Here is a 19,482-nt window from a genome sequence, read left to right as displayed (position 1 = left end):
AAATATTACAGTAGAATGTTGCCATATGGCTATTTTAGCTATTATAGGCCTATCGCCCAGAAATCTTTATTGCACCCTTCATGGCATTTATGATTTTGTGACCATGTAAATGGAGGAAGTGTGGCCTATAAATATCTTTATGGTCTGGGTAGGCTCTGATTAAAGACCTAGTACCATGGCTTGAAAGTATGCAATCGCACAGATGGTCAAACTATTGCCTTATATCCATAAGAAGTCAATTGTCTTATTAACCAAATATTTCTAAACCGTTTAACATTTAAGTGTAGGCTTAATGAGATAACAAACAGGGCCTACCAACAGTAATCTTAGTCAATGAAGCATTTGTGACGTTTTCACAAAGTTTTAATGTATATTCAAATTATAAAAACATCCAGTAAAATTGTAAATGCTTGAATAAAACATTACCTACACTCACATTCATAGACCTGCATATAGGCCTATACTCCAATACTGTGTTGAGAACAGGCCTAATTGAAAGTTGCTAATCTACAAGCTATGACTATAAATATACAATGTTAGAGCATAGAGATAAAAGCACATCATTCATAGGCTGTAAAACCAATGCATGTGGTATTCCTGGAGAGAAAGAGAAGATAAGAGAGAAAGAGAGAGAGAGAGAGAGAGAGAGAGAGAGAGAGAGAGAGAGAGAGAGAGAGAGAGATGACAATTGGTTCAGTGGATGAAACAGAGCAAAAACAAAAGAGCAAACAGACCCATCTGTTCCATGACATGGGCATTACTTTTAAAGTAATCAAAAAGCATTCTAAGGCACTCAATCCATTAACCAGTTCAGTTGCTTCCAATTTTGCCGCTATTTTCATGAATCAGAGTGTTTTTCTGCTGATGGTAAACAGGAATTTTGATAGTTTCATCATGCCGTCCAAATGACAACCTTCAGCATGCATTGGAAACCTTACTTAGCTAAAGGCACCGTGACGGCAATGCGCTCATGGACTGTGAGTGAAGTTAGTGGCACACCGAGATGTTCCCTAGACAAAGATGTCTGGGTGGTCACAGGACCAGGTCTGTCTAAGTGGCCATTCTTCGAGTCCATACTGGCCCGGCAGCGGTCACTACACTTGAGGTGGGAAAATATGATGCAGATCTGCTGCCTCACCTCCTTCTGCCAGCAGGCATAAACCAGGGGGTTGACCAGGGAGTTGGAAAGCCCCAGAAGCCACAGATGGTTCTCCAGCAAGCGGTACAGCTCACAGTTAGTGCAGAGCACCTGGACCACACTGACTGTGAAGAACGGGCACCAGCAGAGGGTGAAGCATCCCACCAGCAATGCCACGGTCCGCAGGGCCTTGACATGGCACCAGTAGCGATTGGGCTGGCAGTGGCGGGCCCCAGCCTTACAGGCCTGTCTTATCTGCCGCTGGTGCCCACAGGCGATCTTGAGGATGTCCAGGTAGAAGTAGACGAAGATGCCCAGCACGGGGAAGAAGCTAGCGCAGAAGATGAAAATGATGCTGCGTGGCTTGATGACGGAGAAGAAGGTGCACGTGCCTTTGTACTCTTCACACTGCATCTCTCTCACCAGGCAGGGCAGGAAACCCAGCGATGCCAGAGCCCAGACGAGCACAAGGGAGCCACCGCTCGCCCACTTGCTAGAGATACGTGTGTAGCGCAGGGGCAGCTTGATGGCCACATAACGATCCAGCGAGATGAGGAACATTGTGAGGATAGAGGCGGCCGACGGGCAAGTAACGAAGGCCATGCGAAGGAGGCAGTCCATTTTCTGTATCGGGTGCTCACTGGGATCAAGTCCATCACTGGCGATGACAGTTATGGCCAAGCCCACCAGGATGTCGGCCAGGGCGAGGTTGAGGACAAAACACCAGCTACGGCAGCCTCGCTTTCGGATCAGAAGTACAAGAGAGGTAGCCACCAGGAGGTTGGTGGAGATGATTAGAAAGGACACAATACACAGGATCCAGCCCATTATGTTGGCATCCAGTACATGTTGTAAATCAGTGGAATTTCTTTTTCCAGTCTTCAGGGAGTCAGTTTCATTCATCTCTACCATGTTGGTTGTTGTTTAGTTGCTTGTTGTTTGTTGTACTGAGAAAAAATATTCTTCGCAAAATAGTCCATGTTAACAGTCCATTTGTAAAAGCTGGTATAGCAAGAAAAATAAGCAAGAATCAATCAATTTCTGTTCAGTCTGCTTTTCAGGCATTTTTGTCTCATAGCTCCTTTGGACAGAACGGTATATCTGACTCTGAGCCAGCAGTGGGAAATTTTAGTGCGTCTCCTCAGATGGACTGAAGCCTCATTTGCTTATGTGGTTTCTGTGCAGCTGACCCTTGTCCAGCGTGTAGTTTGGCTCCGGTCCCAGTTCCATCATGGGCTCTCAAGAGCGAACATCCGGGGTAGAGGGGCCGTATGTCTTGCCGGTCTAGTGTTGCCTGCCTCCTCTCATACCGCAATGCATTAAATCCACTCAGGGCAAGAGGGGAAACATGATTCATGTGTGGAAATCCTGAACAGATACTGTATGCCCTCGTGGATTTGAGGCACTCTGTGGTGATGAGCGGTGATGAGACTCTTTTTTGACATCTGCTTTTCCCAGAAAGTAAGAAATGTTGACATACCAAGGAGAAACAGTCTAACATCCATAAAATATCTCACAGGATGGTTCATCCGCCTTGTTAATGTAAGCCAAATGTTAGTAGTATGCCAAGTTAAAAGGTAAAATCATACAGTCCTGTTTGGTCGTTATCTTGTCATGTTGCCTTTGTGCTAAAATGTTGCTAGTTTATTGAGGGATGTCAGACAATACAGAGTAGTTATTCCACGCGAGCATCCTGGTCGTAAGTTGTATCGTTCTGAGGGTCTTTGTTCCTCTTCCTCTACTCTCTCATTACACTTAAACAAACAGGAGAGAGGGAGAGAGAGAGAAAAAAAGAGGGAGTGAAAGAAAGGGATGGAAGACACCAGAAATGGAGGACAGAAATACTGGTTTGACCTCCTCTATAACATCCGATGATAGTATAACCAACTAGCATTGATTTACAAAGAGCATACAAATGAACTTGAATATCTATTTGAATATCCTTTCATTCCCAGGAAATGAGGTAGGTCATGGCCTGAAGCATGACATAAATTACCTTGACTTTTTAATAGCTATACCCTGAGGATAAAATGCTCTCACGTCTAACTTCCTCCTAGTAGGGGGCTGCAAGATTAAATGGGATGTCTGGTTCAGGCCGCATTGTCTTATGTATTGTAGCTATCCATCATTACAAACGCACAGATAACAAGCCATAGTTCTATGGTCAATGTTAGAATAGATTCAGATCACCCAAATTATATTAACAGGCCAACTCAACTGCTCCATGAAGAGGAGAGATCCCTTTTAATGACACTGGAAAACAATGCAAACCTGAACACTCACACAATGTGGGAATGTCATTCATCCCTGCTAGACTTTTCAGTCCTATTCAATACAGCTCTTGGTCAGCAGTAATTGTGCCCATGGCAGAACAGTGACAAACGGCTCAGAGGTTGTTTATGCATTGCCACAGCCCTCCCTCACTTGTGAGTGGCATCCCGTATCTATTTGTGCCATCATATGATTTGCCAACTGACATCTTTCCAATACCTGTTTTTTGAATAGGGAAATTCTGCTGGCAGACAGGTACCAACTCTAGGAGATCCTACTGAAACAGAAGATGTCATTGAAAAGAAGACTGCTCTCCATGTTGCTGTGCTGTGTATATTGCGTGGCCTCTCTCTTCTGTCTACATCCAAACCGAAACAACTGTGTCTCCCTGGGTGCCCGGTGAGTGTGTGTGTGTTGTAGTGTGTGTGTGTGTGTGTGTGTGTATGTGTATATGTGTATGTTGTAGTGTGTGTGTGTGTGTGTGTATGTGTGTGTGTGTGTGTGTGTGTGTGTGTGTGCGTGTGTGTGCGTGTGCACGCGCATGTGTGCTTGGTGGGGTGTGTTTAAGTTGTATTCTAAATGTGGGAGTGGCTGCTCAGGAACAAGCTTTTGATTGATATGTCAAGTTTAATATGTCATTTTCCCAAGGCAGTAATGATAATATGAGAATGCAATGTATGTTTATATGAAAAAAATATTTTTGAGTTAAAATCCAATGGTACAATGGTATGCAAATGTTTGGGCACCCCTGGCAGATTTATGTTATAGTAATTAGAAGATGAACTGATCTCCGGTAAGAAAATGTAAGCAAGATTAGTGTGTTCTTCTTGTTTTGAACAATTTCAGAGTGAAAAAAGGAAAGGAACACCATGGAAAAGTTTGGGCATTTTTAAATACCATGACCTTCAGGCAGCTGATTCAATTCATAATGTAATTATGAAAGTTAAAATGAACGGTGGTGCTCAAGCTGAAGTCTGGAAGACCAAGAAAACTTTCCAAGATGCTTGTAGTTTTGGTAAAAAGACAAACCGGGACCTTATAGTTTGACCTTCAGGAAAATTTCAGAATTTCATGCACAGGGATGGATCGATCATGCTTTGGGTTTGTGTTGCAGCCATAACACAAGGAACATTTCACTGAGGAAGTTAAAGTTAAAGTTGACTGATATTTAGCAGATAATTGACATAATCAAACCCCGGTCGACCAATTGTCAGTGACTTTACTGCTACTCCACCACATCCAGGAAGAATTAATTCAATTGAATACCAGCAAATTCTGGAAGCATCACACAATCTTTTTTTTTTAAACTGAAGATGAAAAGAAGATACAAGGATAAGTAAGGGATAATGATCACTGAGATGTCCTAAAATTATGAGGAGTCAAAAAACTCTCCTCTGACTCCTCATCCATTAATATCTCAAGATGAGCAAGCTGAAGGTTTTGCATAACCTGACCTGAACTGATTGCTGAAATATATTCTTGCCTTATGCAATAAAGAATAGGCAGAAATTCTCCATACAAGAAAAATGATCAGTGGGCTACAAAAAGCATTTACGAACCATGTTTGCTGATGGGGACCTTTGCTGACTTTGAACCCTTTTCTTTTTCTTATTTTGTAACTGTAAAAGATGTAATCTTGCTTAAAACATTAAAGAAATGTGTCATACTTAACTTTATGTTTTTTGGAAGTCATCTTTTACTCGCTTAGATATACACAGTACAGAAATGCTGACTGAGGCGAAGTGTTTTCCTCTCTGTTTTGGACCAATGACTGCTTGTCTTCTTTTCCTCCTAAAATCAACTGTAGGAACGTGGTGACAGTTGTACAGCAGCTGTACCAGCGAGTGATGAGGCTGCTTCGAACCACACTCTAAACCTGGGGGACAGAAATTATTCCGGGCAACTAAACTGGCACAGCACCCTGTCTCCTCTGCACAGACTCCAACAATGCCTAGACAGAGGCCAGGAACAACAAATATGGATTTATGGAACATTACACCATATGACTAAAGATCTACTGACGGATCCTTCTGGACTATAAAATATATTTGGTGATGAAAAATAGATCACAATAACAAAGGGGGGAAAAACATTTTTAAAAATGAATTAACAGTTTTATCTGACTGTGACAGGTGATTGCATTTCAAAACATCCTCCAGACTGGGAAATTACAATGTTTGTTTAAAAAAGGGCCATAAATGCAAGATCTCCATTATTACTAAGTTGTATTATCTAGGCTTATCCCAAACTGGACTAGCTGATTTTTACTGGTCTGAATACTGCCTAATTTGCTATTAGGCCACTAACTGTATGCAAAGCAATGATTAATCAAAATAAAATGTGAATGAATTATACAACAATGCACATTTTTGTGAAAATATAAAATGTTGTGGTTTATTTATATATAGGCAAACGTGTCTCTACTAATATAAGCTGGATGATATAGAGTGTGGATATATTATAAACAACCTGTGCACTTTACATTTAAGTGGCCGACTTTCAGTCGATCTGTTTCATGTTGTGCCCACTGAGTAAGCCATGTTGTGTCCACTGAGACAAGTCTGTAGACAGATAAAATAAAACGATTTCCATAAATCTGTGTCTACGTTCATTACGAATCATGTATGAGACCTGATGAAATTGACTGTGACTGGTGCAGGCTAGTTCTTGTCCATTTGAGACACAAAAAGTCCCTTGTTGAAATAAAATGCACTATTGTAGGTTGATCATCAGCCTAAAAGACAATTCAAGTTCTCAGCAAATCATTAAATGCAGAAGGGGAAGTCGTCGAACGATTCTGTTGCATCAGTCATAAAAAAAGAGGCAGGACTTCCTGCCTTTCAGTTCCTGTTTCTACGCAAATCAGAAATCCTAAGCAACACCGTTCACTGCTGAAGTTTTGTGCTGTTTTATTACTGAACAATTCTAACGTTACATGTGGTCGAGAAAATGGGAACGAAAAGGAAATAGAATAAGCCATCATATAGGCTACCAGAGACACACGTAAGTGTTTTTGAGTTGTTTGCAACATAGCTGTTTGTCGACGTTCAAGTTATTGTAGTAAATAATCTCATAATTTCGTGAATGTCTCCTAACGGTTAGCTTCTACCAAATCGAAAGCTAGTCAATTATTCTAACTTCTTAGCCTGCTTTCGCCAGAGCGATAACTGTAACTTTGTTCACTGACATTACATTAGCCAGTTAGCTTCTGCTACGTAGGTTGTCGTTTAATTGAGTTCCTTGCAAGACAGGTTGGTAGAAGGTCGGCGGTATATGACAATCCAGGAAATGTTGCCATATCTTTCTGAAATATCTCAGTAGACGTTTGAGTTGTCTTTAAATGTGTCTGTTTGCTGTGTGGAGCATCACAGAATGTAACAGTTACATCGATGTCTTTGAAGTTGTTTGGAACCGGAAGGGGCTAATTCTATATTTATTTAATCCAACCAGTGTCTGTAAAGTTTTGATTGACGTTTGCGCCGGCCACTTACAGTGGTCTAGTTGTGCGATGGTGCTTTCATGAATATGTAATAGCCACAAGCATCCATTCCGGTGCATAATTTGATCATGCCGCATACAGGGTGGTTAGGTGTCTGTAGAGCTGGTAGTGCAATGTTTTGCCATGTTCGATTAAAAGAATTTGTTCATTTGTATTTCGGCTTACTGCTGCTATTAGCGGGTCTCCACCAAGCAGAAGGAGCCAGCTCCGAAATGGCAAGCCTGAACTGGAAGCCGTTCATCTATGGGGGGATGGCCTCCATCGTCGCGGAGTTCGGTAATTTAACATCATATCAGTGTTTGTTGATTGTGGCTACATGTGTTGCTCTTGTATTATTGCAAACCTTTCATCTGAATCTAATGTAGACACGAGGCACAGCGATGTGTGATTGATGCACAGTCGTATTTTTAACGATTTTTTTACATAATGGCGTGCAGTGGTACCCACGCCATCAAAAGCTGAGCGGGGCTTGTTTCATATAGCCATCTTTTTCAGCAGCAACAATGTAGCTAGTTTCCTCTTCATTTTGGCCTTTTTTTCAGTCGGATAGATTGGTGCACAGGTGGGTGAGCATTATTTGCAAGTCTGTTAAAACAATATTGTTTTGCTCTTTAACGATGTATTGCATTGCTTCGAGAGAAAAAAACAGATCTCTGCATCCACACCGCAGTCCAGGGTTGTATTTTCTCTTAATTTATGTTTTCTCACCTCCTCAGGCACCTTCCCTATTGACTTAACCAAAACCCGGCTGCAGGTGCAGGGTCAGTCACACTGTATGGAGGTGCGTTACCGGGGGATGTTCCACGCGCTGCTCCGGATCGGACAAGAGGAGGGCGTAAAGGCGCTTTACTCAGGGTGAGTGTGAGAACATGCCTGATTTATGTATTGTCAGTTACAGTAAGTGCTAAAATGGACATCATATTCTTATAGGTAATTATAGGTGTTTTTATGGTCCTTTTGCAACTCCTGGCAGAGGGCGAGTAGGCCTGGACACAAAGCCCAATAGCCTCTGTGTGGTTTGTTATGTTGCTGACTGTTTCTGAATAGGTGTGGCCTTACATTTGGACAGTGATGGGCAGTAGCGTCACTACAAGTGCGCTACTTGTAAGCTAGTAGTAGTGACGCTACTAGCTTAACTACATTTGTCAGTAGCTTGGCAGTAACGTCGCTATTTACAAAACCAAGTAACTTTTCAGTAGCTTAGCTCTTTTATTGATCATGTAGCGCAGTAGCGTCCTTGAAAGCTAATTTCTCCTGGACATTTCTGACATTTCACACATAACAGCGTTTCCCTGCAGCCATCAAGCACATAAATTAGGAAAACAGGATGTTTCTGTGTCGACGACAACACTCCGGGTACAAGCGCATGCGTAGGCCTACAGACAGCCCACACACACACACACACATATACACACACACACACACAAACATACATACATACATACAATACATACATAAATTCATACATACACATACATACATACATACATACAGACATACATACATACACTGGAGGGAAAAGACAGAATGGCAGAGAGCCCAAGATCTGTAGAAGAGAACATTACACCGTGGCCATACCTTCAAAAGTATGTCACTTTAGTCGAGACCAGTGAAAAGAAATCTATTTCAGATGCCTTCTGTGTAATCCAAAGAAAAAGTTCCTGTCGACGTCAACGACATCCAACACAAACATACGAACACACGTTCAGGTGATTGAATTTTATTGAACTACCGTTTTTGCATCAGTGAATGAAATTAAGCTTAAATCAGCTAATGAAACAAATTAAGTAGGAAAGAGGTGGGAGAATGGAATAATTGATGTCCAAACACTGAAAGTCCAAACACTGAAAGTGGCTACTAATGTAGCCTATCAAGCTACTTTTGACAGTTTGTAACTTAGCTTGCTACATTTTTATGGGTGGTAACTTCTGTGTAGTGAAGCTGAATTTATTGTAGAGTAGCTTAGCTCACTACACATATCAAGTAGCTTGCCCTGCATTTGGATAGTGATTGAGAAAACCGATGCACTATGGAGAAAATTACCTGAGGACTCATCATGGCACGGCTATAATATTTAGCTATTAGACAACTGATGACTTTCACCGCTTCTCGGCCTTTTGGCTAAGATCAAGTGTAGTATCTGTTCTTATCAGTTTAATATCTGATGCGTCCTCTGCCCGAGGACCATTTATTTGGGGGCAGCCGTGGCCTACTTCGGACTTGTAACCGGAGGGTTGCCGGTTCGAACCCCGACCAGTAGTCACGGTTGAAGTGCCCTTGAGCAAGGCACCTAACCCCTCACTGCTCCCCGAGCGCCGCTGTTGTTGCAGGCAGCTCACTGCGCCGGGATTAGTGTGTGCTTCACCTCCCTGTGTGTTCACTGTGTGCTGAGTGTGTTTCACTAATTCACAGATTGGGATAAATGCAGAGACCAAATTTCCCTCACGGGATCAAAAGAGTATATATACTTATATACTTTGTATTTGCCCTGTCCTGTGGACGGAGGAGTGGATACCACTATAGGCCCCCGCACATAGGTGGTGACATGACGGCGGTGCACTCCTCTTTGGATTACGTTAGATACCCCACACACCACCGCCAAATCCTTTCACCACCGCCGTGTAGATTATGATTCAGTTCTATTTTTGTTGGCACCGCTCAATAAAATCCGTTGTTCATTGAATGCTTGTCAGTTAAGAAATGTTTGGCGCTGGCGAACATGGGCAAGTGACCGACCACTCATGTTGGCGCCTATGTGCAGTGTGCTTAAGTTCCTAGAGCACTATGTGTTGGCCACTTTCTCAGTGTCATTGTCCTGGTGCACACTGCACAGCTCCTGATGTTTAACCTTTAATGGGTTGCTTGCCCTGTGCATGTTGCCACCTGATATTTGAGACAGGTATGGCAGGAATGGCACTCAGAGTGCTGTTCTTTCAAGTTGACCTTGCACGCTTGCACAGAACTGACTGACCTTACATGCCCCAGACAGGAGGTGTGTTTCCTTTTTTTAAATGTTTTTTATTTAACAGCAACCGTGTTTAGTAGCCTGCAGCAGTCTGCATCAAATTAATATCTGGCAAACTGTCCCTCTGAGAAAGCGTACTAAAAAAAGCTCAGAAGACTGGGCAGAAATTAATATGCTGTTAAATCCTCACAGTCCTTCTCCTGCTTCTTGTGTCAACAATTTCTGCTGGTCAGACAGGAGTTAAATGGAGTACTCCGTTCCCTGTTCATGTGCTCTCGCCACTCTTCCTAGTTCATGTTCCCTGTTTGTTTAGTTGTCTGCCCTGCATCTTTAATTTATTTCAGTTTGCTAGTGGTTGTATCAGTGTATGTGTACGTGTGATGGTTTGATTGACACACCCATACTCATCTCAATATAGTAATGAACTTCAGACACACACATGAGGGTTGAAATATTAGTGAGCTTCTTCCTTTCCCCCCTTTTTTCTTTTTCAGCTAATTGCAAGTGTGTGTTTCTTTTGTGTGAGAGCCTTCATTTTAAAGTACAGAGGTTTCAGTTGTCTTCTGTAGTTTATATGTGAATCTGAGCAGCTTTCTTCTGTTTTTACCCTTAGGATTTCACCAGCCCTCCTACGACAGGCGTCATACGGGACAATTAAGATTGGCACCTACAACACGTTGAAAAAGTTGTTTGTCAGCCGCCCTGAAGGTGAGTTCAAATTCCCAAGGCAGGCTGTGTGGTCGTCTTTGAATGGGCACGGTTTAAAGCTGTCATGCGTGCCTGAGAATTATTAAAGACTATAGTGCTAGAGACAGGGAGAGAGATTGCTGGGAAATTATGCTCTTGTGGATGAAATTAAATGAATTTATGCAGCACTTAAACTCCTTGGGGAAATGCAAAACTATTGTCTTTGTTTCTTGGTGAATACATAAAGCCAGTAATGGACTTCGGTTAGTTGGCATGGCAAAGTGCTGTAAATCACTTTTTTTTTTTTTTTAAATGGTAGACAAAACACAGTTTGACTAAAAGACCAGCTTAAAACACACAGAACTGCAGGGCCGCAGCCCATCCCTGTCCATATCCTCTGCCTTCTATGCCCAGTGTTGCGCTTCATACAGTCAAAATAATGATTACCTTATAGCCCACAGGGCTACGGTTGGACACAGCCATGAGAACTGGTCTTAAATGGTTTTGTGGAGAAGAGGCCCTGCAGGCTTGCAGAGAGGGGGATTTAAAATGTAGCTGTTGGCTAAATCTAATTAAAGAAACTGATTAATCAGCGGCACTACCTTGGTTGCATTGCAAGATCTCCATTTTGGGGAAAGTTCATGTCCATGAACAAACGCACCTCAGTGCAAGTGGGCCAGTTGTTTAGTTAAACTTACCTATCTGTGACAGAGCAGATTTGTTTTCCGGCTACATTCTTTTCTGGCACTTTTCATGTAGCCTTTTTTTTTTTTATCTTTATATCACAAACATGATTGTGTGAGAAAAGCTCCCCCTTAAGCAAATGAGACCCCTGCTCATACTGCAGCCTTTGAATGCACGTGCCAAATGCAAACCGTAGACTGTATAAAGATACAAACCCCTACCAGGCCACTGCACTTCTGTAAAGAACGGCAGTCATATGGAAATTGACAGCCTTACTGCTAATGCAGTGACATTCCGGTTGTTTGAGCACATTCAAACATTACACATTGATGCAATCAAAAAGCACTGTGTGTGTGTGTGTGTGTGTGTGTGTGTGTTTACTGCTTATGAGTTGCAGTTGTTGGGTAGGTGTGCACACAAAGAGGATTCACTTAGGCTAATGACGTGTGTGGTGTTGAACCTGCCTCTGCCATGCCAACAACACAGTTAGTCTAGTAGTGGTCTACTAATGCAGGGCTGTTATGACCCATGGTGCCTCATCTGTCTGTGTGAATTTATGGTTTTGTGTGGGTGTGGTAGCTTTTCTGCAGACCTCTATGGAGTTCAGCCACTGTAACTAACTTAATGTCCAAACAAGAGAAAAGAAGCCAGGCTGTGTCAACTCAAGTGTGTGTGTGTGTGTGTGTGTATGTGTGTGTGTTTTAACCCAGGTTTGTTGTACCTGGCGCCACTATGGCTAGGTCCTGGTAGGCTTCATCCCATGCTAGATCCTTTTAGGCTTGCCTCAAGGAAAATGACACAAATGGCATTACCTGGATCCCATATGTGTGAGCAAGTGATTGAGCTAGTGTGTGTGTGTGTGTGTGTGTGAATGATGTCATTGATGGGGAAGTGAAATTTGGTTTATTTTGATTTATTTTAACCCTTTTTTCAATCTGCATGCCTTGCTGGGTTTCTGCCACTGTGTTTTGAATGCTTATTTTGATACAGGCTGTGGTTTGGCCTGCTGGTTGGCGCGGATACGTCCGCCTCTACTCCTACCAAAAATGAACGGGGCTTGGGACGACCTCTCTTACTATTGGTCACACATTGATCAAGGATCACTGTAACTATTGTTCCTAAACTCGATCCATTTTGTATATTTCTTTTTTTATTTCCTTCCCTCCTTGTCTGAAATCCTGTTTCCGACTTGTAGGTTTTAACCACAGAACTAACTGTCTATTTTTGTTCTCAAACAACCCCTAGTAACCCTTTCATACCAACTGCTAAAATTGTCTCATTTCACTTTTGAGACAAAGGCACAGGCAACCGTTATTTAAAGGATTCGATTTAGTCTCATCTGTTGTAATGCCTATGCCTAGTGCCTATGCTTTGTATCATAGGAGGAAAATGATTTATTTATTTCATTTTTGGTAGAAAGTGATATCACTATTTCTAACTAGTTTTCCTGCTCACATATCTGGAATGAAGACAAAAAGTTAATAGTGCATGAATAGCATATGGTTATGTTAATGTTCTCAAATCAGCAGAATGATAGTATGTTCAATGATGCTGTACTTCCTTCGTCTCTGTTCTCTCTTGTTTGTCATCTGGTCTGGACACAATGCAGTCTGTTTCTGATGGCTCCCAATATTTCTGTTCCCAGATGAGACCATGGTCATCAACGTGTTCTGTGGTGTGGTATCAGGAGTCTTGTCATCTTCGTTAGCCAATCCCACAGATGTGCTGAAGGTACTGTGATGAGTCGATGAATTATGGGGTGTATGGAAGAATATTAGACTCAAAAGTTTTGTACGTGTGTATCACGTTTTGAAACTGTAGAAATTATTTGTAACTGTAAAAATGATCTGTACAAGTAATTATCAATATCAGAAATATGCCCTACACTTTAAGACAAGCAACTGTGGAAGGTTTAGTAATATATTTGTAAGTGAAGGACATATGAGTAATACTTAAAATCGTGTGTGTTATTTTTTTGTTAAATCACAAATTAGTTTTACAGTTCCAAATCTTGATGCACACACAATACATATGAGACACTGCTCATCCCTAAGGTGGTGCAAAAGTCTGTGCACTTGCAGAAAAGATTTGTAACTGTAGGACAGCTTTTTGTGCGTAGAATATTGGTTTGTAATTGTAGAATATGTTTGTAATGGTAAAATATTTTTAACTGTAGGATGATATGTAGCTGTAAAACTGATCCGTACCTGTAGAATAGATTTGTAAGTGTAGGGCATATTTGTAATTTTTTACAATTACTTGTACAGATCATTTTTACAGTTACAATTTCTACAGTTTCAAAACGTGATGCACACGTACAAAACTTTCGAGTGTAATATTCTTCCATAGGGGTGCATTGATGACTTATGGAGATGTTCGGCAAATTAGACAGAACTACAGAAACCCTGAGCTTACCATTAATGGCATGTAATCTTGTAACTAGTTAATTATCTTAACTTGCTAAGGAGCTCATTCTTCAGTAACATTGTCCTGTTTAGCCATGGGTAGGAGTGGTGATGTTCAACAGGCCAGTTGTCCAGTACTTGTAGAGACAGGACTGTAAACTTGGCCACCTCCTCTCAATACTAATCTTACCAAGTTGAAAGGGTTTGTCAATCAAGACAAGATTCCAAGTAGTGCCTATGTCCTTCGTTCACAATAAATCGCAAGTCACAATGCTCTGTCTATTCTAAACTTTATGAACCAAAGAGTTTGTTTCATTTAGGGGACTGGTTATGTTAAGAGCAAATAACCAATACAAAGCTATAGATAGCACAATCGTTCAGAAAGTGAATGGGTCCAGCATAAAGCACGTGTAGTGGAAGCTGACCTTGCCTGGGTGGCCTCCTCTCTTCTCCGCAGATTCGCATGCAAGCGCAGGGCAGCCTACTCCAGGGCAGCATGATGTCCAACTTCATGAACATCTACCAGACAGAGGGCACCCGTGGCCTGTGGAGGGTAAGTGCCAATCCTGCCTTTCACCCTGCCTTCATCCCCCCCCACAAAGCTTTTAGGCGAGGATCACATCGGCCAGCGGCAAGCGGCAGCGACAAACGCAACACTCAGACCATAATAAGTTTTATCTCGTTCCTAAGCAACACAAACGGTTTGTCAATTGAATACGCTCGCGTTGCGCTTTGAAAGTTGAACCAAGTTCAACACTCAGCTTGTTCAACGCTAGCGTTACGCCAGTGTTGCCACCGTTCCGCTGCCGAACCATAGAGAACCATAGGAAATCTGCTGCTTGCCGCTGGCTAATGTGATCCCCGCCGTGAATTGCCATCCCATTTTTTTTTTGATTCAGGCTACAGCTTTTTTTTTGTCTGACTTGGTCCTCTGATAAACTGTACTTAGTACTTACTTAGTAAATACTTAGTTATATACCTAGTTGTAACCACCAATGGTTGATATACACAGGGATGAAACTCACCTTGTCTTGAGCTGTGCTTTTTTATAAAGGGAAGTTTGATTTTTTCATTGAATATTTAGGGTAATACTCTGTTTAAGGGAATGCATAATAATCCTAGTTTAACTTTGATCTGTGAGTAAGTGTCTAGTCTTCATACCAGTAACTCATGATTTATCCAATCATAGGGCGTGATACCTACAGCACAGCGAGCGGCCATTGTTGTTGGGGTGGAGCTACCTGTGTACGACATCACCAAGAAGCACCTCATTGGTTCAGGAGTGATGGGTGACACTATCCTCACACATTTTGTGTAAGTAACTGGAAATAAACTTTCTCACAGCAGTTTTCGATTAAAACGTTGCAAACTCCATCAACAGCCCAAATGGCACTGATAGAAGCTTACTAACAAGTTAGCTGAAGCCTTTGGTGATTTTTGTTTAGAGAAGAATAGTGGACACTTGTACCTGAAACACATTTCTTGTAGCTTTATTTACCCTCAACCCACAAATTTACCCACAGCCACTACTCTCCCAGCTCACTATAAAAGCCCCTCTTCTCCTTTGGTTCTGTGCAGCTCCAGTTTTACCTGTGGCCTGGCGGGGGCGCTGGCGTCCAACCCGGTGGACGTGGTGCGTACGCGGATGATGAACCAGCGAGTGTTGGCAGGCAGCCCGCTCTACAAAGGCACGCTGGACGGCCTCATGCAGACCTGGAGGGGTGAGGGCTTCTTTGCCCTCTACAAGGGCTTCTGGCCCAACTGGCTTCGTTTAGGACCCTGGAACATCATTGTATCCTTTCCACCAGAGTTCAGGGAAGAGGATTTTCAAGTGGGTCGTTTACCCGAAATTGAATTCAGCGTTCAGCTGTCATGCATGCAAAATATTTAGTATTTTGTCAGGCAAAAGAAAAGGAAGTTCCATTGTATTCACTAGAGGTCAGCAAATATAAAGTAGATAAAAATTTACAACTGCATGCTTTTAGAGGTATAGGAAATTTTGGCCTGGGAATTCTGAGATCTTCCTTCACCCTCCTTCAGTTTTTCATGACGTACGAGCAGCTGAAGAAGCTTCCCTTATAGCCAGCCTGCTGAACACCCTTCGAGGGATCGGAACCTTCTCCCTCAAGGGTTCTTGTGCATTCACAATCACTCCCTGATCACATGTGTGTGTGTGTGTGTGTGTGTGTGTGTGTGTGTGTGTATGTGCGTTGCAAGTTATTTAAGTATTATTTAAATGTTTTTTTTATGCATAGCTTCCTTTTTCATTTGTTTTTTTTATTTATTTATTGTTATACCATTTCATGTTGCTCATTTGCTCTATTCGACTCCATCTTTCATTTCAAATTCCCTCCCTGGCAGCTGAACAATAATGTTGGTCATTTTGGACCAAGCTGGAATGGATAGCAGGTGGAAAACTACTAATGCAGTGATGCCACATTGGGAATTTTATCCTTTTTATTAATTGATCAAGCAATAGTTTTTATTTTGCCTTCATTTCTTTGAATGTTTGTGACTGCTCTATTTGTGATATGGAGCTGTATGACGGTATGTGCACTGAGGTGAGTGGCAGTGATGCTGTCACAGATGCGTAACACACACAGCCTGTCGTGATGTGTCAGTGGTCAGCTAGTCCTCCACGTGGCATTCCTGCTTTGGATAGATACCTACGGAAGGTGTTCAGATGCACCAGCGAAAGTTGTAAGATGCTCACAAGTATAAGATACAGTAGGCAGCAATTAAATATAATTGTTGTTAACTAAATGCCTCAATAGGTAACCCAGAGGAAATATTAGTATATAAACCACCTCTTTAGATGAATTGGCAGTTTGTGAACATGTGTGCAGATGCCATATGCTGCCTTTGTGCCTGTTAAAAAAGGACATTTTCAGGAGCTGTGAATGTTTCTAGGCAATGATCTTTCAACAGTCTTCCATTCAACACTTCTGCTTTACCAGATTGGCCACCACAGTTCAAACCCAAGTACTGTCTATTACAACCCTAATGCCTGTCTGTATATTTGTTAAGATAAAAAAAAATCTGTGATTACTGCCAGTTTGGTTTCCTCTTCTCAGAGCCGGTATCTTCTGGCAAAGAGTAGACTCATATAAATAGTTGAACAAGAAAAAAGGAAAATATTTTTCTCACTCAGCCAATTAACCCCCGAAAGGTCAGATTAGTAGTAGGCACTACTTGATTTCAATTTGTCTGGGCTGGAGAGCAGAACTCGTGTATAATGGACGTTACCTGTGTTTGCATGACCGGACGCAAAACTCAATACTCATCCAGTTTTTGTGTTCCTGAAAAGTAGATTTAAACTGCATGTTTTCATATCACTTCCACCCAATAATGTAAGTATGATGAACCATTTTCCCACTAAAGTCTGGAACCATTCAAGGAACTAAAACACATAGTCCCTGAAAGCTTATGTTTGCTTTTTCTAAAAGATGTTAAGACTGTGACTATTTTGTGAATGGGTAAACTGGGTCACTTTGATGAACTTAAATATGTATTTATTTCTCTGAGCCAATATAGTTTGTATCTAATGTTTTTTCCCCCTCTTTTTTTCTGGAAATGCTTCACTGTAGCTTATGATGTGAACAAACGTGAACAAACATGAACGTGAAGCCCACGTTCATGTTCACAAAATGTTGCAACATTTGATCATACTTGCAGTATATGAATTTTCCTTTGAATGGCCATTGTATGAATAAGGCTCATCTTATAGTTTTTCCAAAAGCTTTGATGTCTGTGTTTTAGCATTATGGCCTGTTGAATCGCTTCTGAATTCCAGTAAATCCTTGCTTACTTTGTAGTACATTAACATGGTGGTGGTCAAGTATAGCCCCACTGGGAAGCTTGTATTTAACCAGTTGGCAACATTTAGGGCTGTTACTCTACGAAGCACTTTCTGGGCCCCTAGAAAAAAAAATATCCCTAAAATTATTCCAAAGTTTCTGAGTTCTGACACCAAGAGAGGTGGAGGAGAAGCGATTTGAACAGAGATTGCGGGCATTCTTGTGATCTGCTGCAGCGAAGGTTTCTAGTATGGCTCATGTCTTCACCCCCTCATTCAAAAAATAGTGTAGTCTTCCACTAATTTCAGAAGGGCCATCTTCGCCAGCAGGTCTGGCGTTCCTGTAGGCAAGTTTGACGTAGTTTTGGAGCCCTGAATTTGCTCACTTTGGGTTGTTTCTGAGAGGATCTGTGTCATACTGTCAAGTACCACCTACAGCAGTACATATGCAAGGTCCTGTCTGGGACATGTGAGAAATCACTATCTTGGTACAAGGTTGTTTTGGGGATTGTGGTTGATCATGACCTAATTGTTTCGCAGTTTTGCACAAAGATCTAGACGGACATCAATGGTAGCGCTCTTGCCCTGTGACTAGGACGAGGATGGTCAAAACTACCCTAGTCTTTGACCGACTGGAGATTTGGTTGACCAAGTTAGTTATAACTATGGCATGGCAACTATAAGGTATTTGGGATTTAAAGATGAGACTCATTGAGCTTTATATCATACATCACATTGATCTGCAGTGCAGTGCTTTAGCTGTTACCACCACTTGGTGAAGATGAGTGTACGACTTTAGAGGGTTTTATGAGTTGTGCATGCAGAGTTTCATTTTTAATGGCAGGTGTGCGTTGTAAATAGTAGGCTATCACATAAGAGAAGATGCCTTTTAGAAACAATTCATTTCAAGATTTTAAGATCCTCAGTCATGAGAGAGGAGGAAACTTCATGTAGCAATTGAGTTCTGACAAAGTACATGTACAGCATTGCACCTCGTCAAGCCATCACAATAATGGATCATACACACTCCAAGGGAGTTCACAGTTACATTTCCTGCCTTCATATAACGTGTACATTTACTGCTTCACAACTTGCCTCGTAATTTGTCATTCACCCATTCTATGTTTTGTCAGCATAAATTCTATTGGTTGCACTGTATTGTTATTATGGACTTTGGAGGAAAAATATATTTCTGCTATTATGCCTAATTCCTTTGTATATTTTCTATTGTATGAGATTTGAAAAGAGCAGACACAGAAATCAAATGTTTCAAATGGAAGCTTTTTTTTTTACTTTTTTTTTTTAACTTTAATTCTATATCTTCTTCAGTTTTAAAGTGCAGCCAAGGCCAAGAGACACACATGTGCCAGTGTTGTAAATGGAGAAATAAGTTGTCTTTATGTTTAGCATTTTGTGTGTATGATTTGTTATTCTGACAGTCATGACTCATGCTTCATTTGCTCTGAGAAATTATGATTATGAAAAAATTATGATCCTCGATAGTAAAATAATGTTTTCCCCCATTATATTTATTCCTGCTTTGTTAGAAATTATATAGCCTAAGAAATAAGGTACATCTATAGGATAAAATCTTGTGAAAAGGTGTATGCTATTTGCTACTTTGTCAATACGTCTGATAAAGAGTTGCAAAATGTTGCTGCTGTTTCGGAAGGATCCCTTATTGCAGCTGGCACTGGCGGATGTGTCCAGGTCAAACCTGATCCAGAATCGGCAGATGGATGGGATCCGTCGAGTCAGCTCTTTACACTATGACCCCTTGGAGGAGGACCTGACAGTGAACCACTCAATCCCTGGAACAGTGGCTTCAGCAGGGATTTCCTCCAAGTTTATCTGAGCATAGTCTGTGTTAAACAACACAAGATAAAACATGGATAGGATGTGCCTCTAATGTACACTGCTCAAAACAATGAAGGGAACACTTCAATCACACATTGGAGGCTACTCTGACATTGTTTAGTGTTGAGGTGAAACTTGACGCAGTTGTTTGATTTTGCAAGAACTGTCCTTTGAACTGAG

At 41.6% G+C, this 19,482-nt stretch overlaps 2 protein-coding genes and 1 pseudogene across 3 annotated transcripts; 2 read left to right on the top strand and 1 right to left on the bottom strand.

Annotated features, from left to right (window-relative positions):
- Window positions 1–934: 934 nt before the first annotated feature.
- gpr119 (G protein-coupled receptor 119) lies at window positions 935–1,966 on the bottom strand. Its single transcript, XM_076274932.1, has one exon. It carries the CDS (start codon window positions 1,964–1,966, stop codon window positions 935–937), a length of 1,032 nt encoding a protein of 343 aa, XP_076131047.1.
- A 4,287-nt stretch (window positions 1,967–6,253) lies between these two features.
- slc25a14 (solute carrier family 25 member 14) lies at window positions 6,254–19,101 on the top strand. Of its 2 annotated transcripts, XM_076275322.1 has the most exons (9): window positions 6,254–6,412; window positions 7,086–7,184; window positions 7,625–7,763; window positions 10,487–10,581; window positions 12,890–12,975; window positions 14,107–14,202; window positions 14,839–14,963; window positions 15,228–15,441; window positions 15,690–19,101. In XM_076275322.1, the coding sequence occupies exons 2-9, from the start codon at window positions 7,121–7,123 to the stop codon at window positions 15,729–15,731; spliced, it is 861 nt and encodes a 286-aa protein (XP_076131437.1). In that variant the 5' UTR covers window positions 6,254–6,412; window positions 7,086–7,120; the 3' UTR covers window positions 15,732–19,101. The 2 variants fall into 2 exon arrangements, with proteins under 2 accessions (XP_076131437.1, XP_076131438.1); XM_076275323.1 differs by lacking the exon at window positions 7,086–7,184.
- LOC143112937 (U2 spliceosomal RNA) lies at window positions 9,010–9,122 on the top strand (annotated as a pseudogene).
- Window positions 19,102–19,482: the final 381 nt, after the last annotated feature.

The sequence above is a fragment of the Alosa pseudoharengus genome, unplaced genomic scaffold, assembly GCF_046254945.1.
Source record: "Alosa pseudoharengus isolate Yale_2024_CS ecotype anadromous, Long Island Sound unplaced genomic scaffold, YU_APseudo_1.1 YU_APseudo_1.1_scf_8, whole genome shotgun sequence".
Classification (NCBI taxonomy): domain Eukaryota; kingdom Metazoa; phylum Chordata; class Actinopteri; order Clupeiformes; family Clupeidae; genus Alosa; species Alosa pseudoharengus.
Note: the sequence above shows the minus strand (reverse complement) of the source record. Positions and strands in the feature narration are given on the sequence as shown.

Bases quoted from the DNA above. Each gene is read 5' to 3' on its own strand.
- slc25a14 (XM_076275322.1), top strand. From the start codon at position 7,121: ATGGCAAGCCTGAACTGGAAGCCGTTCATCTATGGGGGGATGGCCTCC. The intron at 7,185-7,624 runs GTAATTTAACAT...TCACCTCCTCAG, and splicing joins CTCCATCGTCGCGGAGTTCG to GCACCTTCCCTATTGACTTA. The intron at 10,582-12,889 runs GTGAGTTCAAAT...TTCTGTTCCCAG, and splicing joins GTTTGTCAGCCGCCCTGAAG to ATGAGACCATGGTCATCAAC.
- gpr119 (XM_076274932.1), bottom strand. From the start codon at position 1,966: ATGGGCTGGATCCTGTGTATTGTGTCCTTTCTAATCATCTCCACCAAC.